We start from the raw sequence: 22,082 nt of genomic DNA on the forward strand, positions 1-22,082 counted from the left end.
CTAAAACGGATTGCTGGGGATACGTTTGTTTCAGTTTCATTTACATTATAGACCACCCATATGAATCTTGCAGCTGCTGAATTTGCTCTAACCTTTAAATGCATCAAAATTATGGCACCGGCGTGCTGTAGAGCGTCAGGTAACTGTCGTGCTTCTTATTGTGCTATCTTTTTCATTCTTTTACCAAATTTGACAGCTCTATTCGCGACTACGAAGTTGAGTTTGACAGCTTATGTGTGTGAAGTGGAAGTAAGCAAAAGCAAAAAGTAATAAATTTTCAAACATGCCGTTTTCTTAGATTTTAGTTTTGCTGTTTGAAATGGTAAATACCAGTGTTTCTTGAAATCTTTCAAGATGCTAATTCAGTTAATGAATATAAAATAATCGCTTTGAGCGGTGTCTATTTTATCGTGTAAAATACAAGTGATCGGTATGTGGAAAAAAGTAAACATAATTTCAGAACAATATTTATGAATGAAAATCTACTGCTATTTTTGAAAATTCCTTAAATTCTATTAAAACTGCATGTTTTCTACTTGCGGTATAATTTTTTCGTAGAAGTGTTCTCTTTAAATGTGAAAATAATGCATTTTTCGATGCATCTTTAGGAGCCTTCAAAAGGTGATACGTGCACTGTGTTGATGAACTTTTCGGATGTTTTTCAACTACGCTGCCGGAGGAAGTTGCTCGAATAGTTGGAGTAGGTGAGATCTACAATGATGAATTTGGCTTATTTTCGACTTGTTTACAGTAATCCTCTTCAACTATTGAGCCACACGCAGTAAATGTTTGAACTGGAAGTGTCCTTTCTGTATGGTTATTTTCATGTACTTGCAAAGCCAGTAAATAAAAATGAAATAAAAATGAAATGGCTGTTTTGAATCATTTATATGGGTTTGTTTTTTTCAACATCCGTAATTGAGATTACAACATTATTAACGTTTGATTTTTTACAGAAAATCGACTTTATAGAACGATTAACATTCAACGAGATTACACGAACGGCGTTTGGATATTTCGAACCTATAACATTTTAAGGACATTTGGCATTTATTCATAAAGTATATTTTATTGTCAAATGAATAAATTAAATAAATATATAAGTAAACAAATTGGCGGGACGCTTTGAACGACAATCGATGCAGGCAACGGGATCAGAAGAAGTCCTCAGAATTACTCGTTTAGTTGTACGGTGGGAAAAGAAAAAGAACTACAGTTGTCTGAATTTGAACTAGAATAATATTTGAAACTTACTTGGGAAAACGAAATTTATTTTCGTTGGCTCGATTCTGAGTCGTTGAATCTATGTTATGCATAGTTTATTTCACATGTTTAGAAATGATTGAATCGATATACCCAGTCGATACCTTTCGAGCAACTTTTCAGATGCATGATTTACAATAATCAGAGAAAATTTTTCCTAAATAATTATCAATTTCCTCCTACTGTATTGTAATGCACTTGTTTGCCGCATTAAAATTACTAATAATAGTTGTTTTATCACAAAATTTCAAATATTGTCTTACATATGCCAATTACTAGTGCCGGAAGAAGAAATTTTTTCCGCTATTTACTGACGAAATATCAGCTACGATACACCGCACAATATGTTCTGATAACTAAATAGGAATCTTTGAAGCTTTTTCATATTTCAACGAACAAAATATCAAATGAGAAAACCGAGAGGTAACTAATTTCAGTTGAGTTAAAATGTACCCTGCTTTGTTTACATTCGCTTCACACACAGATTAAACTTTCATAGATAGCAGCACTGCTCCTTCTAGGTCGCGAATCAGTCGAGCTCTAACCGTGATGGCAACAACGGTGAAGCAACTCCAGTACAATTTTATGTTAGATTATTATTATCATTTATTTTACCCCGGTTTCATCCTCCAATTTATGTGGTTTTCACTCTGTTCTGCTTCGTAGAACCTGCCGCTGCGTGTCGTAACGGCAGGGGAGTTTTAACCATCACGTAACTCTTAAAACCTCGATCTCACGGTGTAATCTACAGGATCAACAGCCTAATAATATTTCTCAAATTTTTTATTTCGTTTCTGTTTCGTTTTGGCCAGCCCCTCTCCTCTTCTGAATACGTGGCTGCGAATAACATTTAAAATTTTGAAACCGTGCAATCATGTGAAATAACATTTCAATTTACTAATTACTATCGTAGCAATAAAAGAACTAATGATTCCGTTATGGATAGAATAAAACAATTGGCCTTCTAACGACAGTTCGACATGTAGATGGTGCTTCTTGTACAAACGATGATGTTTTCGAATGAAGCTGTCAAAATACATAGGAATGTTTATTCTCCAGTGAATTTACATTTATTAGTAGTTGAAATTCGAATAGTCAAAGAATGTTCTGATGTAATTAGGGGAAAAAACATTGATTTCTACCAATTAAAATTTCAACCAATACTTTTAATATTCCGCTTGAGAATAAATCTAAGTTTTTTGCTTTCAGAATGACCTACAGCTTTGATAATATTGACTTTACTTGTTGAGATCGCTCTGGAACAATTGTGGTCTGACCATTTATTCTACCCAGTAGGTGTTTAAACCTTTAATTTCGATAACGAAAATAGATTATATAACCTCACTTAGCATCAATATCTAAATATAATTAAGTGTTGAAGGAACTAAAGGTTTACTTTTTATGCAAAAGTTTTACTCATTCCGTAGGTTTGTTTATGGAAAAATTACTATGTTAGTAACTATTTCCCCATTTAATACTCGATTCCTTTATTGCTCTATGTGATAATTTGCTACCATCATAATCATCATTATTATTTTATATATGTCAAGAAAGGCTAGCAAAATTTATTTTACTTATTTAAATATAAAAATTTAAATCGCAGATTGTCGAAAAACAGATACGTTATTTCCAAATGTTATTCCATTTACGACGCCATTGTGGAACCAGAGAACCAAAACTTTTACTTATATTCTCGATGTATGGTAGCTGTCAAGTTGTCCACGGGTTGGCCAATACTTACCATCGGGATTGGCATATTGTTGCAAAACTGAAATTTAGAGGCGCTGCTTGTTCAGAGATGATACTTTTGGCAAGAGCTGTCAAATCGGCAGGAAAATTTCTAATTTCTCAACCTTTTCACCGATTTCTTATGAAAATGGGAAAATTTATTTGAGTTGAAGAAAAAGTTTTTACTCTGAGGTGGTAATGTTGATCTTAGTTCATTGTGCGAAATCTACCGATTCTTCAGAATAGAGTATTAAACTTGGTTCGATAACATTTTTCAAATGCCTGGAAATAACAAATAAAGTATCAAAAATAAATAGTACTCGATTGCTATACATTCTAGTACTCGAGAAATTAACATTACACTGGTTTTTGTTTAAAAAAATGTTGATCCGAGAAAACCTAACCTTACCCAATTTCACACATTTCCGAAGATTTTCCATGTTTAATCGTAGTTTACACTAAAAAAAGTAGTAGTAATCACTTTGAAATCGATTTTCTTCTACTCCGAGTGTACTTTTATTGCTGATATCTATTTGTACTATTGAATAAACGATAAAAATGTTGCAAATCACTACTGCCGATATTAAAATGTCCGAAAGAATCCTCCTTTTCTTGGTTCCATTTTTCATTGGCGGGTGTCGCTACCGGTAAATCAGCTTTGCGACAATGTGCCAAGAACCATGTAAAATATGACGAATCGAGCAGTTCGTTGACTATTTTAATGAACATTCAACGAGTACAGATTTGTTCGAAATACCTATTTGATATAGATGGTTTGCTGGCTGTTATCAATTAAAAGAATCTCGAAAGATTATCTGTTCACATCAAATCTATCTCACCAAAACCGCCTTTTCCATAAAAATCTACACCTAGCATCACCGTTCTCTGCCTGACAGCTGATTGCACTGACATCCAACCAAACAAGTCGACCTACTCCAGCCGACACACCATTCTCCATGCGGGTTGCCCGATGGCACTTTTTCCCAGTGTAGTGAAGTTTTTCGTCTCCCCGTCGAAAAGTGCCAGCCAAAGTGAAGTAAAAGCGAGGAAAAATCGAATTTTCGCTAATTTTTCGCTGGAAAAGTGATCAAAAACGCTCCGGACGTTGCGGGAAAGATCATGTGAAGCGCGGATGGTTGAGTGTTCCGATTGCGACCCGCATTAACGGTACGAATTGTGTGTGAAAAATCGTGCACCACTGTCAAAAAAATATCGAAGATGGTGTAGAAAGAGCTACAGGTTCAAACTTTCCTCCCCCGTTCCGTTGTGTGTTTCTGTGTGCTGCCCTTTTTTTCCCCTTACCCCGTACGCTCACTCGCCTGCACAAGTGTCTCTTGCAAACTCTTGCAATCCAAACAGCGGACACCAAAATCCATGGCAAGAAAGTACCTGTTGTTTGTGTGGTTTTAGTTTGGTGCACCATCAAATTATGCAGAAATAGTGTGGCAGCTTATTGCCTCGCTCCAGCTATGGAGAGCAGGAAGTGCGAAGTGTCTTGCGCGAAGAAAATCGTTTCCCTTCGATTCACGCTTTCCTGGCCTACTATTGTCTAGTAAATTAGTAGATAGTGTTACTTTTGGTGTGCTATGTTGAGTTTTGTTTTTTCTTTAGCTGTTTTGCACTGCAATTTCTAGTGTGATAGTGAGATACGTTTTTCGCTAATCTGTAAGCATCATCATCAGTTACTCCTAGATCTGGAACTTTTCTCACCGAAAACACTGCCTGCACGGGTTTTCATTAGTAAAATGCAGCCTAAAAGTTTAACAACTTGTTTTTTTTCCTGTATATCTCCATTTTTCTAAGCTGTACGTTTCTTTTATGTGCTCTTGAAATGCAGAATTTTCTGTCTATTTTTAACATCATTCAACAAACAATGAGAAAACTTCAACCAACCCAAGTTCCCTGCCTGCCCCATCAAGAGCACCTAGGCTCTGGAGTGTTTTCTTCATTTGGAGCACGAATTCCACAAATGAGAACGTACTAATAGTACACTTATTTATATTGATGTTGTTGTTGTTGTTGTTGTTCATTGTTTTCCTTCCCTTTTGCGCAGACGAGAAAGCGAAAAAACAGTTAATTTTGTTGTAATAATGGATAGTAAAGATCAGCTTGCCTCGGAACAGTTGATACTGCTGTCATCAGGTAACCGTTTTTGGTTTCATTTTGCGTAGCTTAGACTAAGACTGCTATTTAGAGAGCCTGAGTTTTGAGTAGGTGTCTTTTTGCTCTGCATGGTATCAATGTAGTAAAATACACTGTTAACGGTTGTACTCTTAGTAATACACTATTCTATTAGGTAAATATACTAACGTTTGCTGCCTAGTGCTTTCGCGAATAACACATTTAAAAATCCACTTGGAAAAGAGCGTTTTTATTAGGATTTTCTCTGGAAAATAAATACTAACATAGAAACACTTATTTTATAAAATCTATATACATGATACAAATAGCTTATAGCTTGAAAATAACAAGGGCGCGTTAGAGGAACATTTTGGTTGGTCGAAAAAACTGAACTGAAACTCCAATCATTGGTTCTATCCGGGACCACTATCAATTCATTGAGTAGTCCCAGGTCTGTCTATCATCCTCCACTTGTATTGTTACTACTTGGTAATTGTGTCATAGTTTTGAATGTCGCATGTTGCGTCTATCCAGTTTGATATAGGGAATATTCCGATCAAGAAAATGACGAAATAGTCCTCTAAAATAGTACATTGAGAGGCAAAATAAAGTGCCATTTCTCATTTCTTGTGTTCTTCAGAGATATCACTAGTTGATATATAAATTGTATTGTAAAAGCAGTGACAGTGTCATATTTCAAAAAATCGATATGTTCTCGATAAGTCTCTATGGTTGTTTGTGTTTTCATATTTTAACATGTTTTGAATCGCGCCCTAAGAAATAATTCTTCGGTTGGGAATGTAGACTTTGAACGGCTTCCCAGTCAAAAGTTTCATATGACCACGCTATGATATACATTAATTTTAGCTGATAAATTTACAATTTCTGATATGGCAAGTGATTTACGGCTGCGGACAAAAAGCGCTAGTTTTCATTACAAGTGAGACTATGCACTCAAACTGTACAAGCACACACAGACGTTGTGAGTTGTTGACAAGATTTGGCTCAAAAGGGCTACCGTTTTTGGTTCCGGAGATATAATGGAATATATACGAAACAAACAAAACGCGTTGTTTATTTTTTACCGCTTCTTAAAGACAGCTACCGCTCCTTAAAGACGTCGAAACCGGTTGAGAAAAAGGCTATCGAGCCGTTGATCAAATTCGAAAATCAAATGGTTATCATTTCTGGTTCCGGTGTTATCGTGCCATTAAGTGACGTAAACGTCAAAACTCATTACCGCACAATTTTCTCGTATATGTGTGAACCGATATCAATAATTTTAGGCTCGTTGGAGACTTATATTGGGTAGTAGATCGATTTCGATGATCATATAGCTGACATGTCAAGTGTAGGAGATATCTTATGGAACAAAAATTTTCGCTAGCTTCTATTCATGAACTATTTTCGAAATATTTTCGCCAAGCAAAAAAATGAAAAACTACAAGGATCAGCCCCATGAGGTTGTTCGAGCCTTTGATGTGGAACAAGGCCACCAAAATTTCTATTGATGTCGATGACACTTTTTTCGCGATTTTTCAATTAATCGTCACACTTTTGAATCCGCAAATGCACGAGAGTCTGCTTGGATTGATTTTTATTAGGAACCAACACCGAACACGCGAACCCAGAATAGAGACTCTATTTTTCGTAATTTGTATTTATTTTGTAGCCGACGAAATTACATCAATAGCCCAAATGTATGCAATTATATGTTTGTACATGCTTGCGATACGGATATCGATATTTAAGCTTCTCTTCACTAAGCTTGTGTTCAAGTTTTGTATGCAAGCAGTTATTTTTATAGCGTTTCTGGACCATTCCACGATTTAGGTTGAAGCGATAAACTATTTCTCATTATCAATCGAGTTTATCATATATAAATTAGAAATTATAGTTAGTTGTCAATTTCTCAGGCGACACGACAAAACATGGGATTTCATCCAATCTTGCATGACACAAGATCAGAGCATACTAATTAAAGCTTCAAATCGTTTTTTGGAACTCTTTGTCTTGCTGTATAGCAACAACCTACCTCTAGCATACTACACGTTGGACTGAAACGTTAGCTATAATTTTGCTTATATTTATAGCCTCGCGTGCTTCCAACAGCTTCGCTTTTGCATCGATTGACCAATCAGAGCGCTGCTTTCTCTTTGATATATCGCTTACTCCTTCAAAACCGTCGACTATGGCAGGGGAATCCGGTATGCCGGAGATTTTTTGCAGACAAAATAGGACACTGCTAGCTATTAATCAACATTTCAATGATATACAATTAAAAATATATGGCTATGAACATTCAAATCAATACGTAGAAATATTTCCAATCAAATGGTGACATAATATTAATAATTGATACAAAATTAACTGAGCTGTAATTGTTCAAAACCTGACCACTTTTCTACGTGTATTTTTCTTGAGTAACTAATTTGCACCCCTATTTAGAAAACAAAAATGTGTTCCACATTAAAAAAGGTGGGTGGGTACTGCTAGAGACATAACTGGATGTCCGGAATACGAAAACAACTGACATGTTCCTCAACACTTCCGAATATCAATTAGTTGATCAATTGTATGAATTATGCAAGCATTCCCCTTTTTCACATTTTTCGCAAAAACAAAGAAGGCTTCACTTGATCTCGATTACTGTGAATTTCACACAGCGAAAAGTGCACAAATCTAATCAAACAGTTCTAGATTTGCACTAAACTGAGGATATTTACCTTCGATTTGCGAGCAAGAAATCCTAATAGTTCTTTAGAAAACTTTTAGAGCCATTAGAACGGCTGATTTTGTGTGATGCTCTCTACCGTTGTCCACTTTTCGTTGTTTTTTCATCAATGCAAACAACTGGCAGCTGTAACGCAATCGCTCTTGTCGGAAGCGAAATTAGCTTCGCAAACGACACACAATACATTTGCTCGCAGTGGCGATAGAATCCTAACTGATCCAATTTTTGTTAAGAGGATTCTTTTTACGTGATTTTGTTTGTAGCTTTTTCACTAATAGGCGGTCTAACGGCTATAAAAATAGCAGCAAATAGAGTTTTTATTTTGTCGATTTTATCATTTCGGATTTGCATAATTTATCGAAACAAACTATCAATATGCTGTAGGGATTCATTCATGCCTTTCAGAAGGACCAAATTGTGGAACTCACTACGATATTAAGCACTGTTCGGAACATTTTTCTCGAACAATTTGTTGTACAGAAGCAGATATTTTGTTCTCTTCCTCAGAACGCGTTCTGATTGGCTGGTGTTGACATGGGTCAAATGAGATAGGTTTTTCAATAGTTTACTATTGAAATACTTCAATGCTTTTGCTATACACGTTTAGGTTGAAAAATTTCGATTCTATTGGTAGTTAGATTATATAAATCCTTCAACAGATCACTGAGCTATGAGCTTTCAAAATACGAGAAAGGAAAACGCGCCTTATGAATTTTCATCTTTGATATTCGTTTATACCAAACATTTCAGAAAAGTTGAATTTTGAACTATTTGAGATTATGCCACACAACTGAAAGTTTTATCATAAAATTGTGATTATATTTCCGATGGCATGTAGCAAAAATTATGTTGATTCGTTAGATACAACAAGAGATATTCACGATCAAAAACTTATCACTCTCTCAGAGGGTAAATTTTGAAAAGGCACCCCATAGTAAAGTAAGTCGTATTCACGACAAAATACTCATGAAATTGAAAATTTTCACTAATCGCACTGTAATATAGGAACCGCAAGTTGGATCTGGATCAACTTTTCAGGGACGTTTTAAAGAATTTTAAGACCTTTTCTTTGCTTCTTAGTTTGTGACAATCGGTTAAGAAATTTCTGATAAAATTGAGTTCGCATTTTTTCATAAATTAGCTCATATATCTTTGTAATTTGCTTCAAATGAAATTCAAGAAAATTGTATGAGGCTATAAGACCTTCCATTTGATTGCAAGTTTGTGAAAATCGGTTCAGCCATCTCTTGAATTTGAAAAATTGAGTGACATTATTCGTCACATACATTCATACATACACACAGACATTTTGCGATCTATGCGAACTGAGTCGAACGGTATATGACACTCGGCCCTCGATTGTAAAGTCGGTTTACGCAGCGATTGCATAGCCTTTCTATACGAGAAAGGCAAAACCATGTTCCAGTCCATGAGTAAAGACTTATGGCTCTCGAATTGTGGAATCTGAATTCTCATTGGTGAATTAAGCACGTTCTTCGATGTAACATCACATTCCAAAAAAGTGGGTGGATGATGTTAGAAACATAACTGGATGACGTGCATACGAATAAAACTAACACGTTCCTTCACACTTCTAAATACTTGAAATCTCATACAAGGTTTTTCAACTAAGTAATGAGACTGATTCCATAAAAACCGCATATTTAAAAATTATTCTACAACTCTGCCATCTCCTTCAAAGTTGTTCTCTTGGGTAGATATACAACGATTCTAGAGCATTTTCCATGCTTCGCAACATTTCTGGATCGCTTCGATCGGGATGTCCGCGAGAACCCTCGTCACAACCGCTTGAATGTCCGTAATCGACTAAAAACGGGACCGTTTGACCATTAATTCTGTTCTAGGGCACAATAAAAATCACAAAGTGACATATCGAGCGAATAAGGCGGATGTTGAAACACGGTGATCTCTTTAGAGGCCAAATACTGTGACACGTTAATAGTTTGGCGCGTTTTCGTGATAAAGTATCCTGAAAAAATTGTTTACCTGCACAACACGAATTACAATAATCTCAATGGAAGAAAATATCAAAAAGTTCTAAAAAGTAATTAATATACTGACACTTCATAGTCAACTACGCAGACTAGAATGAATGAAACGTGTCAATTTTACGCAGTAGGTAAAGTGAGAATTCAATGTCGTTCACTGCAACGAAGCCGTCATCCGAGCACGAGAAAGACGAGCAAAAGTAATGAGTTTTTCTTTTTAATACTAGTTGATACCAAACATTTTAGGTGATTATATCGAAATTCTTGTAAAATGAAGAGTATTTGCGGGAATTGTTGAATCTTCACTTTGTTTTGCAAAGTGCTGCTGAATCCCATTGAATTTTTGTTGAAGCTTACGGAAAACATGCTCAATCGGTCGTTGGTTCAAGATTAAAATGTGAGGAATTCAGTGTGGAAGTAAAAGAACGAACAGATCAACCAAAAAAAAATGAAGATGCAAGGATTGTGGTACGTAGATTATACCCAATAATCAAAAACAAATAACTGGAAGGTTAAACGATAGTTGCCAAGCCAATTTTGATCGTCTTCTGGTTATGGAAAAGGTTTAGAAGGTGAGAAGGTGGTACCCTCATGAGCTGAATGACCGACAGCAAGAAACAATGAACGAAATTTTCTGCTTCGGTCCGTGACAAAAGATGTGAAATTGATTTATTTTGAGAGACCCAAACCCAAATCTTCTAGATTTGGCTTAAAACTGATTCAATTTGTAGGCTATATTAGTTACTTACTAAATGAACCGGCTATACTGGTTCCAAGTTCCCGGTTTCAGAAGTACCGGAAATAGTGGTCAAAAAGTTTAAAACGAGACTTTTTCACTCAATTTTCTCAGATATGATTTGATCGATTTTTACAAACAGACTCAAATAAAAGTTCCTATAGTCTCATAGGTTGCTGTTTAATTTCATCCGGGTCCGACTTCCGGTTCCAGAACTATATGGTAAAGTGTGTTCAATCACTTAGTGCGACGGTGCAAAAAAAATTCTTATTAACATGACATAACTGTTCACAGATTGAAAACGTTATGGTAGTTAATACCCAAAGAAAGATTCTTATTTTATTCAAGATTGAAAACACAGAATCTTCTAGTGATATTTTTGGAAATATAAGTAATATGAGAAAGGCATCATTACACCACTAAGTGGATTAAAAAAGGGTTTCCAAAGGAACAGCTCACTTAGATAAAACAATGCGCATATCCCACGTGTCGTTTTTAGCATTAGATGGTTAAATTTCTCCTGTTCGAACGAAATCTCGAACCTTTCTCTTGATGGAACCCATGCCTGACATGTGGTTTCAACCAGACGGTGCCACATCCCACACGGCACGCGAAACATAAACAAAATTGAGACTCGCCTTCGGTGAACAGTTTATCTCACGTTTTGGACTGTTTCTTGTGGGACCTTGTTGAGGCTGATGTCTACAAGAATGAACCAGCAACGATTGACGCATTCGAAGCCAGTATTGAAGCATTTATTCGTGAAATACTGGCCGATATCTTGGAGAGAGTGTACCAAAATTGAACCTTGCGCATGACCCCCCGCCGACAGTATTGAATTATTTTGATCGTTTTATCAATTCCAATAAAGATTTCATCACAAATCTTAATTTTTAGATTGGTCCGTGCAATTCGGAGGATTGATCAACTTGGCAACAAAATCTATATTGTTGGCAGCATACTACTCCGAAAGATAACTTTGCTTCTATTCTTGCGGATGAATGTGGCAATAGTCGCCTTTTCAGGCATTCTTCGAAGTAAACTTGGGATGTCATAGTCGCTTTCAGGCCACAACTGCAAATCTCTTGCCGAGTCATGGCCTTGTTCGTGAATTTGTTGATAAACTAGAAGGGGTGTTCCAATTTACTTTTAGTCAACCTTTAATACTCAGTATCTTGATCATTTATAGTGTTCTACTAACAATTAATATAACGTACATTTTCTATTAAAACTTGTCCAAATTTGAATGTATCGTAGCTCTTTGTTCAAAGTATGGAATATTTCAAAATTACTGCGCAATTCAAAACGAAAGTTTTAATGTGTTTTGAAATCCTTCCGTTAGGTTTCATAGATATCATCATTATCATTTAGGTAACCTCTTTCACAGTGAAAACGGATCAAATTGATTCTTTCGGCTTACGGGTGTCGGATCAGTGTGGTCTTCCATTTCTATCTCAATAACGGCCTCATCAACCGTCCTAACAGTTATACTTTTGTTTTTTTTTCGATTCCAACCTTATCACGACTAGATGATGAAAACGATGACGACGTGGTGATCGACTATCTGAGTTCCAGCAACAATCCACTAATACCGCAACCGGTGACGCCGGGTCTTCTGAAATGCAATGATTCTGCGTCGACGAAGGACGTGTCGCTAGGCAGCCAACATCAGCACAGTCTCAACAACGTACACAACTACAACAACAGCATCATAGACAAGTGCAATAACAAAAGTAAGCTGAGCGATATCGTCATCGACACGGCGTCCATCAACAACAGTGACTGTGGCCAGCAACAGCAGCCTGTCGGGGCCAACAGCAGTGCCGGCCACCAGAACAACCACCATCATAACCACCACCACACCAACATGGTGCCAATTATCAGTGTTACTCCGCACAGTCCCGGTGCCAAGTATAACTTTCTCGGTAGGATTAGTTAATGTTGATTTACGAAAACCCCCCCAATTAATCTTTGAACGTTTTACTTCTGTAGAGGACACACTCAATCACCTGCAATGTATTCGAGAAAGTGTGGTTCAAATGAAAAATTCCACCATCCAAAATACCAATTTTGGCGGTGTGGGATTCATTGGAGCATCGGTAATCAAATGGTCGCAAAAAGTATAAACCAAACTACTCACCTCTTGACTCCTTCCAGCAACTATCGTCCTCAAAGTTGTTCTCGTCATGCCCTTCCCTGCCGGATCTGTCGATCGCGAATCCCGGCAACATTTGGCCTCACCAGCAGATGTACGGTTTGAATACCGACCGGAGAAAGTCGTGGACGGCAATCGAAGACCTGACCGAGTGTACCAAGTCGTCCCATAAGAGGTTTGTTTCCCGCAAAACGATTTAATCAAAACATCTAACCAAATGCCATTTTGCCAACCGTAGCGTCAGCCTCTCGAGCCTGGATAGCGAAGAGCAGGAATCGTTGCGAGCCGCCGAAAGACTGCACAATCGAACTAGTCGGAACAGTACCGGTGGAATATCGACGCACTCCCTCAACGAGGCTGAATTAGCGGTAAGTGAACAAAGACTCCGATAAGTTTTTCATTCTTCCGGCAATTACTAGCTTTCAATTGTGAATTAAATTTACAGCGTGATTTCGAGAAAATAGTTGCCAAACGGAACCTAGCCCCGGCGGTCTGTCGAATTCCGCTGCAGAAAAGCATCTCGACGCCATCGATAGCCCCGGTTCGCAACCAGAGTGCCAAGGAGGACACAGCTACTCCGTGAGTATTGTTTTTTTTTTATTGACTAGAACTGTTATAAACTGTTTTAAGGATTGTTATTTCGCTTACACATTGTTGATAGGTTTTTAATTATATCGTTCTAAACCAGCAAGAAAGTTGGAATGTCCTCCCAACAAAACTAGCCGATATCTGTTTACAATACTCGTTCCGAAATTTTTTAGAGTTCGGAATTGTTCTGATGTGGGTATTTTCTATGTTGTTCACTGATCTATGCTTTGTTATATGAAGTGTCGTGTCATAAAAACTAGATATTGGTACACCAAGGAAACGAAGAAACCTATAAAGAGGTGTAATTTTCGTACAAGGTGAGCCTTGCAACATTTGTCGGTAAATTTAATGATGTATCTCCGACTACATTCGCGGCCTATAATTGCTTCGTGGGATTCCTGTCACCTATTTTGTTTGTTATTCAGTCTAATTCACTCATTTATTTACTTATTCTTTTTCCCACTTATTAACTTTTTCTGCCTTATTTTATTAATTATTTGTTCATTCATTTGTGGCGTTTCGAATCGGTTGAATAAAGGTCAGATACGTTTTTACTCTTAAAGACTGTAATATTTATTCTCTCTTGCTTTGCTCCGCGCACGCGGTAATTCACTCTTTTTGACAACTGTCGCTACCCACGTTTCAGGGTGGTATGCAACTCGTTCGCATCCCACAGAGCCTTTCCAGTTACACAAGAAATCTGATACGGTGTCCGCTTGGTGTAACTTTAGTTTTACAATCGTCCGGAGGATAATCCTTCAAATCAGCGTTGCATATGAAGGCAGGCTTTAGTCGATCAATGGATATTCGTTGGGTTTTTCCAGAAATCAAGTCCATGAATATATTATCACGCTTCACCACCTGATACGGATCTTCGTATGGGTGTTGAAGGGGTCTTTTCACCGAGCACTTTAAGTCTTGCCGAAATGCAACCCGTAGTCCAAGCATGATCATCGGTAATTCGACGTACCAATTCTTCGGGTTCACGCACATAATTGAGACTTTCAGAGTCGTGTGGAACCTTTCGACGTTTCCGTTAGCTTGCGGGTGGTACGCAGTTGTCCTGATGTGGTGAACGCCGAGCATTTTAGTTAACTCGTGGAACAGTTCCGATTCGAACTGGCGGCCTTGGTCTGTTGTAATGATTTCTGGAACGCCAAATCTTGCGATCTAATGTGAATACAACGCATGTGCTGTAGTGTTTGCTGTGATGTCCATCAGTGGAACAACCTCCGGCCAGCGAGTAAACCGATCAATCATCGTGAGAAGATACCGATGCTCTTGCGACGGAGGAAGTGGTCCAACAATATCAATATGAACATGTTGAAACCGAGCCTTTGGAAGATCGAACTTTCCCAGAGGGGACGTAGTTCGAACGCTGACATGACACGCAATGCTTGACGAAGCTGTTGATATCGGAGTTCATCGAAGGTCACACGAAGCGTTGCGTTATTAAGTTCCTGATTGCTCGTGTTCCGGGATGTGCTATCCCATGGAAATGGGTCATAACATCCATGCGATGAGGTTTTGGTACAAATGGACGAAGCTGACATGTCCCTCCCTTTGGTTGGTGGGCTTGACGGTATTGCAAACATCATCACATACAATCAATTAGCGTTACAATTTGATAAAGATATGCGTTACAGTTTTTAGTTTCATAATTGAATTAAATGAATAATATATGGAACGACTTGAATAAGATGTTGATTGCATTACGCTCCAACATCCGGGGTTGGAGAGGCCGGTAGGGCTTAACTGAGCTCTTTTTTATGTTTTATTTTCATACTACCGGCCCTTATTACCAGTGTGAAGTGAAAATTAAGTAGAGTAAACGTATCCCAATTGGGTTTCACACGATGACAATAAATGAACGGTAAATCGAATACATCTTTGACGTTTATTGGTGGTTTGTGTACCATGGAATACTGTGGAATGAAATAGAATATTGTAGAATATAATAAAATAATAATGACCGAACCAATGAGCAAACCACTGATAGATGTCAAACGATGTTCATCCAGTTTATATTGTGAGGATGTATCGTTTGGGACCTGATGGGTGAGATGATGTGTGAATGAAATGTAAGAGTAAGTGCATGCAAGAAAGATAATAAAGGCCACCGTTTCAGCTCAGGACTAACGATCGACCAATAGAAGTGATAGAAATTGGGTAACGGTACCCCCATTCATCTCAAATCCATTAGTCATTTCATGTACGAAAACCATTAGTTAGAGTGAGATCTGTTATCTCTGTTTGATAGATTAATTTCAAGAATAACATGAAATCTGGAGCTTTTTTTTTTTTGTTCGTTAAAACAGCAGTATTGAATCATTTCTGAACTACTTTTATGTTCCATTGCTTCTTACAGACGAGGCAAAGATTTTGTATTCGATTTTATCTCAATAAATTTATTGAAAGTCGAGTAATCGGTAAAATAACATGGTGACTCTACTAATGAGATGACTATTGGCACACAAATTTTAGTTAGAATCTATTAGAATAGAAATAGTAACTCAATGTTGTGATGCTTGCTTGTGAAATACATGTAGGTATGTATGCTCGTGTGTATGCGTATGTGCCTGTGTGTATGTATGTGTTTTTGTGTGTACAACATACATTATACCGTTCCCTCGGGTGTGTTGTATCAAATTGGTTGTGACACATTTCGATTGCGAGTCAGTGTACCAGATGTTCAAAAGTGCCTGAGCGGATGGTAATATACTGTCAAGAATCAACCGAAGATAACGAAATGTGAACATGCTGTAGCAATACTATTAAACCCAAGTGTTATTATCATTTAAATAAAAACGCATGTCCTCAGTTCTTATCCGTCAAACCATGATGAGCTGCTCTACAAAGATCAATGAAACACTAATTTTTTTTATTTTTATTTTTATTTTTTTTATTTTATTTTTTTTTTTATTTTTTTTTTTTGGAAACGGATGACTGGATGAGGAACAAGAAATACGAAAATGCTGAAAGAATTAGAAAGGAATATTGGTAAGAATATAAACACCATTGCATACAACTAACTTTTACATTTAAGGAAGCAACATAACATGCCAGCAAAAGTACGGAGTGAAAAATGACAACAAAAGACATGAATCACAGCTGAATAGAACACTGGAATTAAGGTAAAAACGGAATACAAACTATGAACAAAGGTAAGAAAACCAACATGAAGAAATAATAGAAACTGCTGGGTAACAATGTAATTTCCTCATATTGAAAGAGACGTTTATATGGCGCGCATGCGCTAATTCGGCCTGATACAAATTAACGGGGAGGGCAATACATTTTGGACAGGGCTGTAAAAAGCTGATTGGAACCCTTTCCCCACCAAAATGTAATATAAGGAAACTATAAGGAAATGGACGAAGCTGACATGTCGAAATGTCGCAATATATTTGATTACTGCGGTCGGGTAAGGATTTTTGTTCGAATTTCAAAGATGTGTTGGTGGATTTCATTAAAGCATGTAGTTCCGTATCGTTTTTCTGGTCACGACTAATCGCTCCGAAATCAATAGACGTTGGAGCAAGTATACTGTCAACACGCGATAGCGCGTCGGCGGTGATATTATCTCTACCACTGATGTGCCTGATGTCCGTTGTGAATTGGGATATGAATTGTAAATATCGCTCCTCGTGTGGCAAACGTGAGCAGGATTCGGTTGCCAAAGCAAAAGTTAATGGACGATGATCCGTGAAAAAAAGTAAAGTTCCGTCCTTCAAGGAAATGTCGGAAATACTTTACAGCTATTTTCATAGCGGTCAGTTCACGGCCAAATGTGGAGTAATTGCACTGAGATTTGGAAAACTTCTCGGAATAAAATCCCTATGGCTCCCAATTTTTGTTGTTGAGCTGTTGCAAAACTGCCCCTGCAGCCGTATTTGAAGCATCGATCATAAGGCTGAGTCGTATTGTTGAATCGCGGTAATGAAGAAGCGTGGATTCTGCCAGCGAACGTTTGCAATTTTCAAAACTTGAACGAGCAGCCTCGGTCCAGTTCAGTTTCCGAGAATCGTTTTTTTTTTTTGTTATCCGGAATCAGCTTCCGAAGCTCCGTTTGTGTATCCGTTGCGTGTGGAATGAACCGCTTGTACCCATTTACCAACGCCAAAAAACGCCGCGAATCTTTTACGCACGTAGGTAGCTCGTAATTTGTAATGGCTTGTACCCGTAAAATGATGCTATGTAGATGTCATCTATAAAGACCACCACAAAATCCAAGTCTCCGAAAATTTTGTTCATGTACCGCTGGAATGTTTGACTGGCATTGCACAAGCCAAATTGCATTCGCGTGAACTCGAATAACCCAAACGGGGTTATTACTGCCGTTTTGGGAATGTCGTCTTCTTCCACGGGAATTTGGTGATAAGCCCTTTCTAAGTCTTTAGTGGAGAAGATGGATTTACCGTGGAAAGAGTGCAGTAGATCGTGAATATGAGGAACTGGATATCGATCTGGAACAGTGACTTGGTTAAAGCGGTGTTAGTCACCAACGAACCTCCATTGGCCGTTTTTCTTCAGCACACAATGCAGCGGACTTGCCCAGCTGCTGCTTGATTGGCGGCAGATCCCCAAGTCACACACCACTCGGAATTCTTCTTTAGCTGCTTTCACTTTTTCGGGATGCATCCGTCGTGCTTTCGATGCTGCTGGAGGACCTCGCGTAACGATGTGGTGGGTGACATCTTTTTGGATTTCTGACTGACATTTCCGGAAGATCCACCAAAATGCCGAAGTGGGCAATGAAATCGGCTCCAATGATCGGCATTGTTACATCCGCAATGATAAAATTCCACAGAAATCGACGTCTGAGTCCAAGATCCGTGTTGAGGAATTTGGTTTCGTAAGTTGTGATTTTGGTTCCATTTGCAGCGTGCAAAGAATGTGCAACGAGCGTTCCTTTCTTTTCTTGTCTAGTTGCCGGTAGAATGGACACATCAGATCCGGTGTCGATAAGAAACCGGTAGTTTGTGGTGCGATCGTAAATAACATAACGGCGGCCATTGTGGACTCCCCCAACCTCCGCCGAGACCGGTTGGGATGAAGCTAGTTTTTTTTAACTGAACGAGCATGGCTGTCGACACTGACGTGCATTAGTGCCGTAGTTTCGATGATACCAACAAATTTCATTCTGTGATTGTCTGCTTGCCAGAAACCGATTCCTTGAGGTAGATCTACTTCGCGAGCGGCCAGATGATTTTAGTTTTTGAATCTCAGCGGTGAGAAAGTCGATTTTCTATTTAAGATTGTTCTCCACTGCACAGACGGATTCCTTACCGACGTTGGTGACTGCAGATGCCTGGCCACCTACGATTTTATCAGCCATTTCAGCCAATTTGGCTAGCGTTCCATCGTGGCAAGAGATGATGGAACGAATGTCTGATGGTAATCGTTGGATAAACAGCATCTTCAGTAAACTGTCGTCTACTCGTAGACCGGTAGATAACTCCTGCATTTTTGATAGCAGATGCGTCGGCCGTAAGTCTCCCAGATTATGCGACCCGAGTAGGCGTTCCAAATGATTTTCTGGAGACAAAGCGAATCGGTCTATTAAACGTTTCTTCACAGTATCGTACTTATTCGTCACCGGTGGAGCTGTGACCAGATCCGCGATGTGGCAAATTACCGACTGGTCAACTTTAGCCACAATGTGATGAAATTTCGTTTCATCACACATGACCGGATCTGTTTTCCAAAAGTCCGGAAGTTTAACAGTAACCACAGCAGCAAGCGTAGCGGCTTGAGGTTGGCCGTCGTTGTCGTTCATATTTGAGGTTAGATTTTTTTCGTCTACCTTCGAAAGGTGATTTTCGAGCCAGGAACGGGTTTTTAAACCGAATTCAATGTTTCGCAACGTCGCGGGTCACCAATGTGGCGTTTCGAATGGGTTGAATAAAGGTTAGAGACGTTTTTACTATTAAAGACTGTAATATTTATTCTCTCTTGCTTTGCTCCGCGCACGCGGTAATTCACTCTTTTTGACAACTGTCGCTACCCACGTTTCAGGGCGGTATGCAATTCGCTCGTCCCACACATTTTTACTTATTTACGTTCTCGCATACCGACTTAAATTGTGTTTATTCTTCTCTATTCTTGCTTATTTAAATTTGTACCTATTTATAGACTCACTCGTTTGCTTACTTGTTCAAAGGGTGATTATTGCCTTTTTCTTATTTACCTAATATTATGCCTTGACCTGATAACTTTCTTACTTACTGTCTTTTAAATACTTACTTAATTACTTACCATCTAATTCTTACTTACCTAATTGTACGTCCGTCCTTATCTATAGTTTTAATTTTTTTGTTACTTATTCTTATTTATTCGTTTACTTAGTTGTTTATTATCTTTTACACACCCACTTTCTGTCACGCATTTCTATTTGCCTTCATCCTTATTTACCTACTTACTCCCATACAAGTTTAGTCGCTTATATTTTTAGTTATTTAAACTGAGGTCTCCTTTTACGCGGGGGATACGTACCGTGTAACTTCGGAAATCCGCGTAAACAAAAAACTGCGTAACTTCGGAAATCCGCGTAAAAAAAACCTTCAAACTAAAGAAAAAAAATTTTTGATGCCAAATATCTTAGAAATGCATGAAACGTCCAGATCAGGTGTAATCTCAAAAAAAAAAAATTATGAAGATCGACTTTGAGGCAGAAAAATTTTGAGACATCCAAAATCAAAAAAAAAATTGATGCCGAAAAAAACCGCGTAACTTTGGATATCCGCATAAACAAACCGCGTAACTTCGGAAATCCTCGTAAAAAAAGCAACGTAAAAAGAAACCGTATTAAAAAAACGCGTAAAAAGAGACCCCACTGTTTTCACTTACTCACTATTACTTACTTGATTATTTTTATAAATTAATAATTTAATTCTGTACTTATTCATATATTCACTTGCTTTTATTTCCATTCATATTTCACGCGTTACGCTTAAAATTATTTATTTATTCTCGTATTCACTTATTTATTTTTTCTGCACCATCACATTTTTGTTTAAGTACTTATTCAATTGGTTATTATTTTTTTCTCTTATTTACCTAATATATTTTATTCACCTGATAACTTACTTACTTACTCTTAAATACTGTGTTACCTAATTATACGTCCGTCCCTATCTATAGTTTTAGTTTTTTTATTACTTATTCTTATTTACTTAGTTGTTTATTGGCTTATTTTTACACGCCAACTTTCAGTCACGCATTTTTACTTACCTTCATTCTTCTTACTCGCATATAAGTTTGATTTTTTTATATTTTTTGTTATTTACTTACCTTCTTCCTGAACGTGCTATATATATTCTAACTAATTTAGTAGCAAAATTTCTACTTGATAACTTTTGTACATAGTTTTTCGTAATATTTTCATTCTTACTTATTTACTGATTCAATTTTGTACTTATTCATTCATTCTCGTGCTCTTATTTGCATTCTTATTCAACGTCTTGCAATTTAATGGTTTTATTTATTCTTGTATTCACGTTTTTATTCATGTTTTTACATACCTAATTGTTTAAATATTTCTTTACATGCTCATTAACTTGCTACATTATAAATAACTTAGTTGCATAATTTCTTACTAGCCTACTACTTGATTATTTATATGTATACTTTCTCGTGATATTTTCATTCTCACATGTTTACTGATTTAATTTTGTATTCATTCATTTATTTTCGTGCTGTTATTTGCATTCTTATTTCATGTCTTGCGTTTTAAATTATTTATTTATTGTATTCACTTATTTATTTATGTTTTTACATACCTAATTGTTTAAATACATACTCATTAACTTGCTTGATTCTGTAACTGAGGTTTTTTTTTATTACGCGGTTCTTCTTACGCGGATTCCCGAAGTTACGCGGTGTTCCGAATTTACAGTTATCAGTTTTTTTTGCTTGAAACGGTGTTATCCCGGTGTCTGGTGTTATCCCGATTTTTTAAATCAACTCTCTGATATTTATCAGGTGTACAACTTTGCTTCCGCTGTTTTTTTTCCAAAATTAAAAGCATTATTGCGATAAAGTGCTTACAGTTGTATTATACAAAGTATTGTCCGTCGCTAGCGACAACTTTCTCCCATCTTTCCGGCAGTTTTTGAATCCCGGCTCGAAAAAAGGAGTCCTCTTTTGACGCTATCCATGCAGCAATCCATTTTTTCAACTCTTCGAAGGATTGAAAATGTTGATCTGTCAGGCCATGTGCCATCGAACGGAATAAGTTGAAGTCATAAGGGGGGACATCAGGGGAATACGGCGGGTGGGGCAAGACCTCCCATTTCAGCGTTTCCAGGTACTTTTTGACCACTTTTGCGACGTGAAAACGAGCATTGTCGTGTTGGAGCATGACTTTGTCATGTCGCTCTTGATATTGTGGCCGCTTTTCTTTTAGCGCGCGACTAAGGCGCATCAGTTGCGTTCGGTAACGATCTCCTGTGATGGTTTCACCCGGTTTTAAGAGCTCGTAGTAAATCACACAAAACAATGCTCGGGCTTTCCCCATGATTTTCTGCTTTTAGGATTATCGTATCGAACCCACTTTTCATCACCGGTTACGATTCGATGTAAAAACCCCTTACGATTTTGTCTTTGAAGCAGTTGCTCACATACAAATAGATGTCCCTCGGTTTCAACTCGTACGGCACCCAGTTTCCTTCTTTCTGAATCATGCCCAGGGTCTTGAGACGTTTTGAAATGGCTTGCGGACTCACTCTCACTCTCGGCAAGTTCTTC

General features: G+C 37.7%; 1 protein-coding gene and 1 long non-coding RNA gene across 9 annotated transcripts in view; both read left to right on the plus strand.

Annotated features, from left to right (window-relative positions):
- On the plus strand, positions 1 to 859 carry LOC131435665 (uncharacterized). The gene is made up of 3 exons (XR_009230524.1): positions 1 to 430; positions 609 to 700; positions 752 to 859. It is a non-coding gene; the product is annotated as an uncharacterized LOC131435665 (long non-coding RNA).
- A 3,117-nt stretch (positions 860 to 3,976) lies between these two features.
- LOC131438895 (rho guanine nucleotide exchange factor 18) overlaps positions 3,977 to 22,082 on the plus strand; it is a 50,817-nt gene continuing 32,711 nt past the window's right edge. For 7 of the 8 annotated variants that reach the window (XM_058609275.1, XM_058609279.1, XM_058609278.1 and 4 more), the window contains exons 1-7: positions 3,977 to 4,158; positions 5,045 to 5,133; positions 12,121 to 12,516; positions 12,584 to 12,690; positions 12,749 to 12,921; positions 12,985 to 13,114; positions 13,192 to 13,325. In XM_058609275.1, the coding sequence (XP_058465258.1) occupies positions 5,082 to 5,133; positions 12,121 to 12,516; positions 12,584 to 12,690; positions 12,749 to 12,921; positions 12,985 to 13,114; positions 13,192 to 13,325 (992 nt within the window). In that variant the 5' untranslated portion in view covers positions 3,977 to 4,158; positions 5,045 to 5,081. Of the gene's footprint in view, positions 4,231 to 5,044; positions 5,134 to 12,120; positions 12,517 to 12,583; positions 12,691 to 12,748; positions 12,922 to 12,984; positions 13,115 to 13,191; positions 13,326 to 22,082 lie in introns of all 8 variants that reach the window. The other variant, XM_058609276.1, reaches the window with a different exon arrangement.

This window comes from Malaya genurostris, chromosome 3 (assembly GCF_030247185.1).
Source record: "Malaya genurostris strain Urasoe2022 chromosome 3, Malgen_1.1, whole genome shotgun sequence".
Taxonomy (NCBI): Eukaryota; Metazoa; Arthropoda; class Insecta; order Diptera; family Culicidae; genus Malaya; species Malaya genurostris.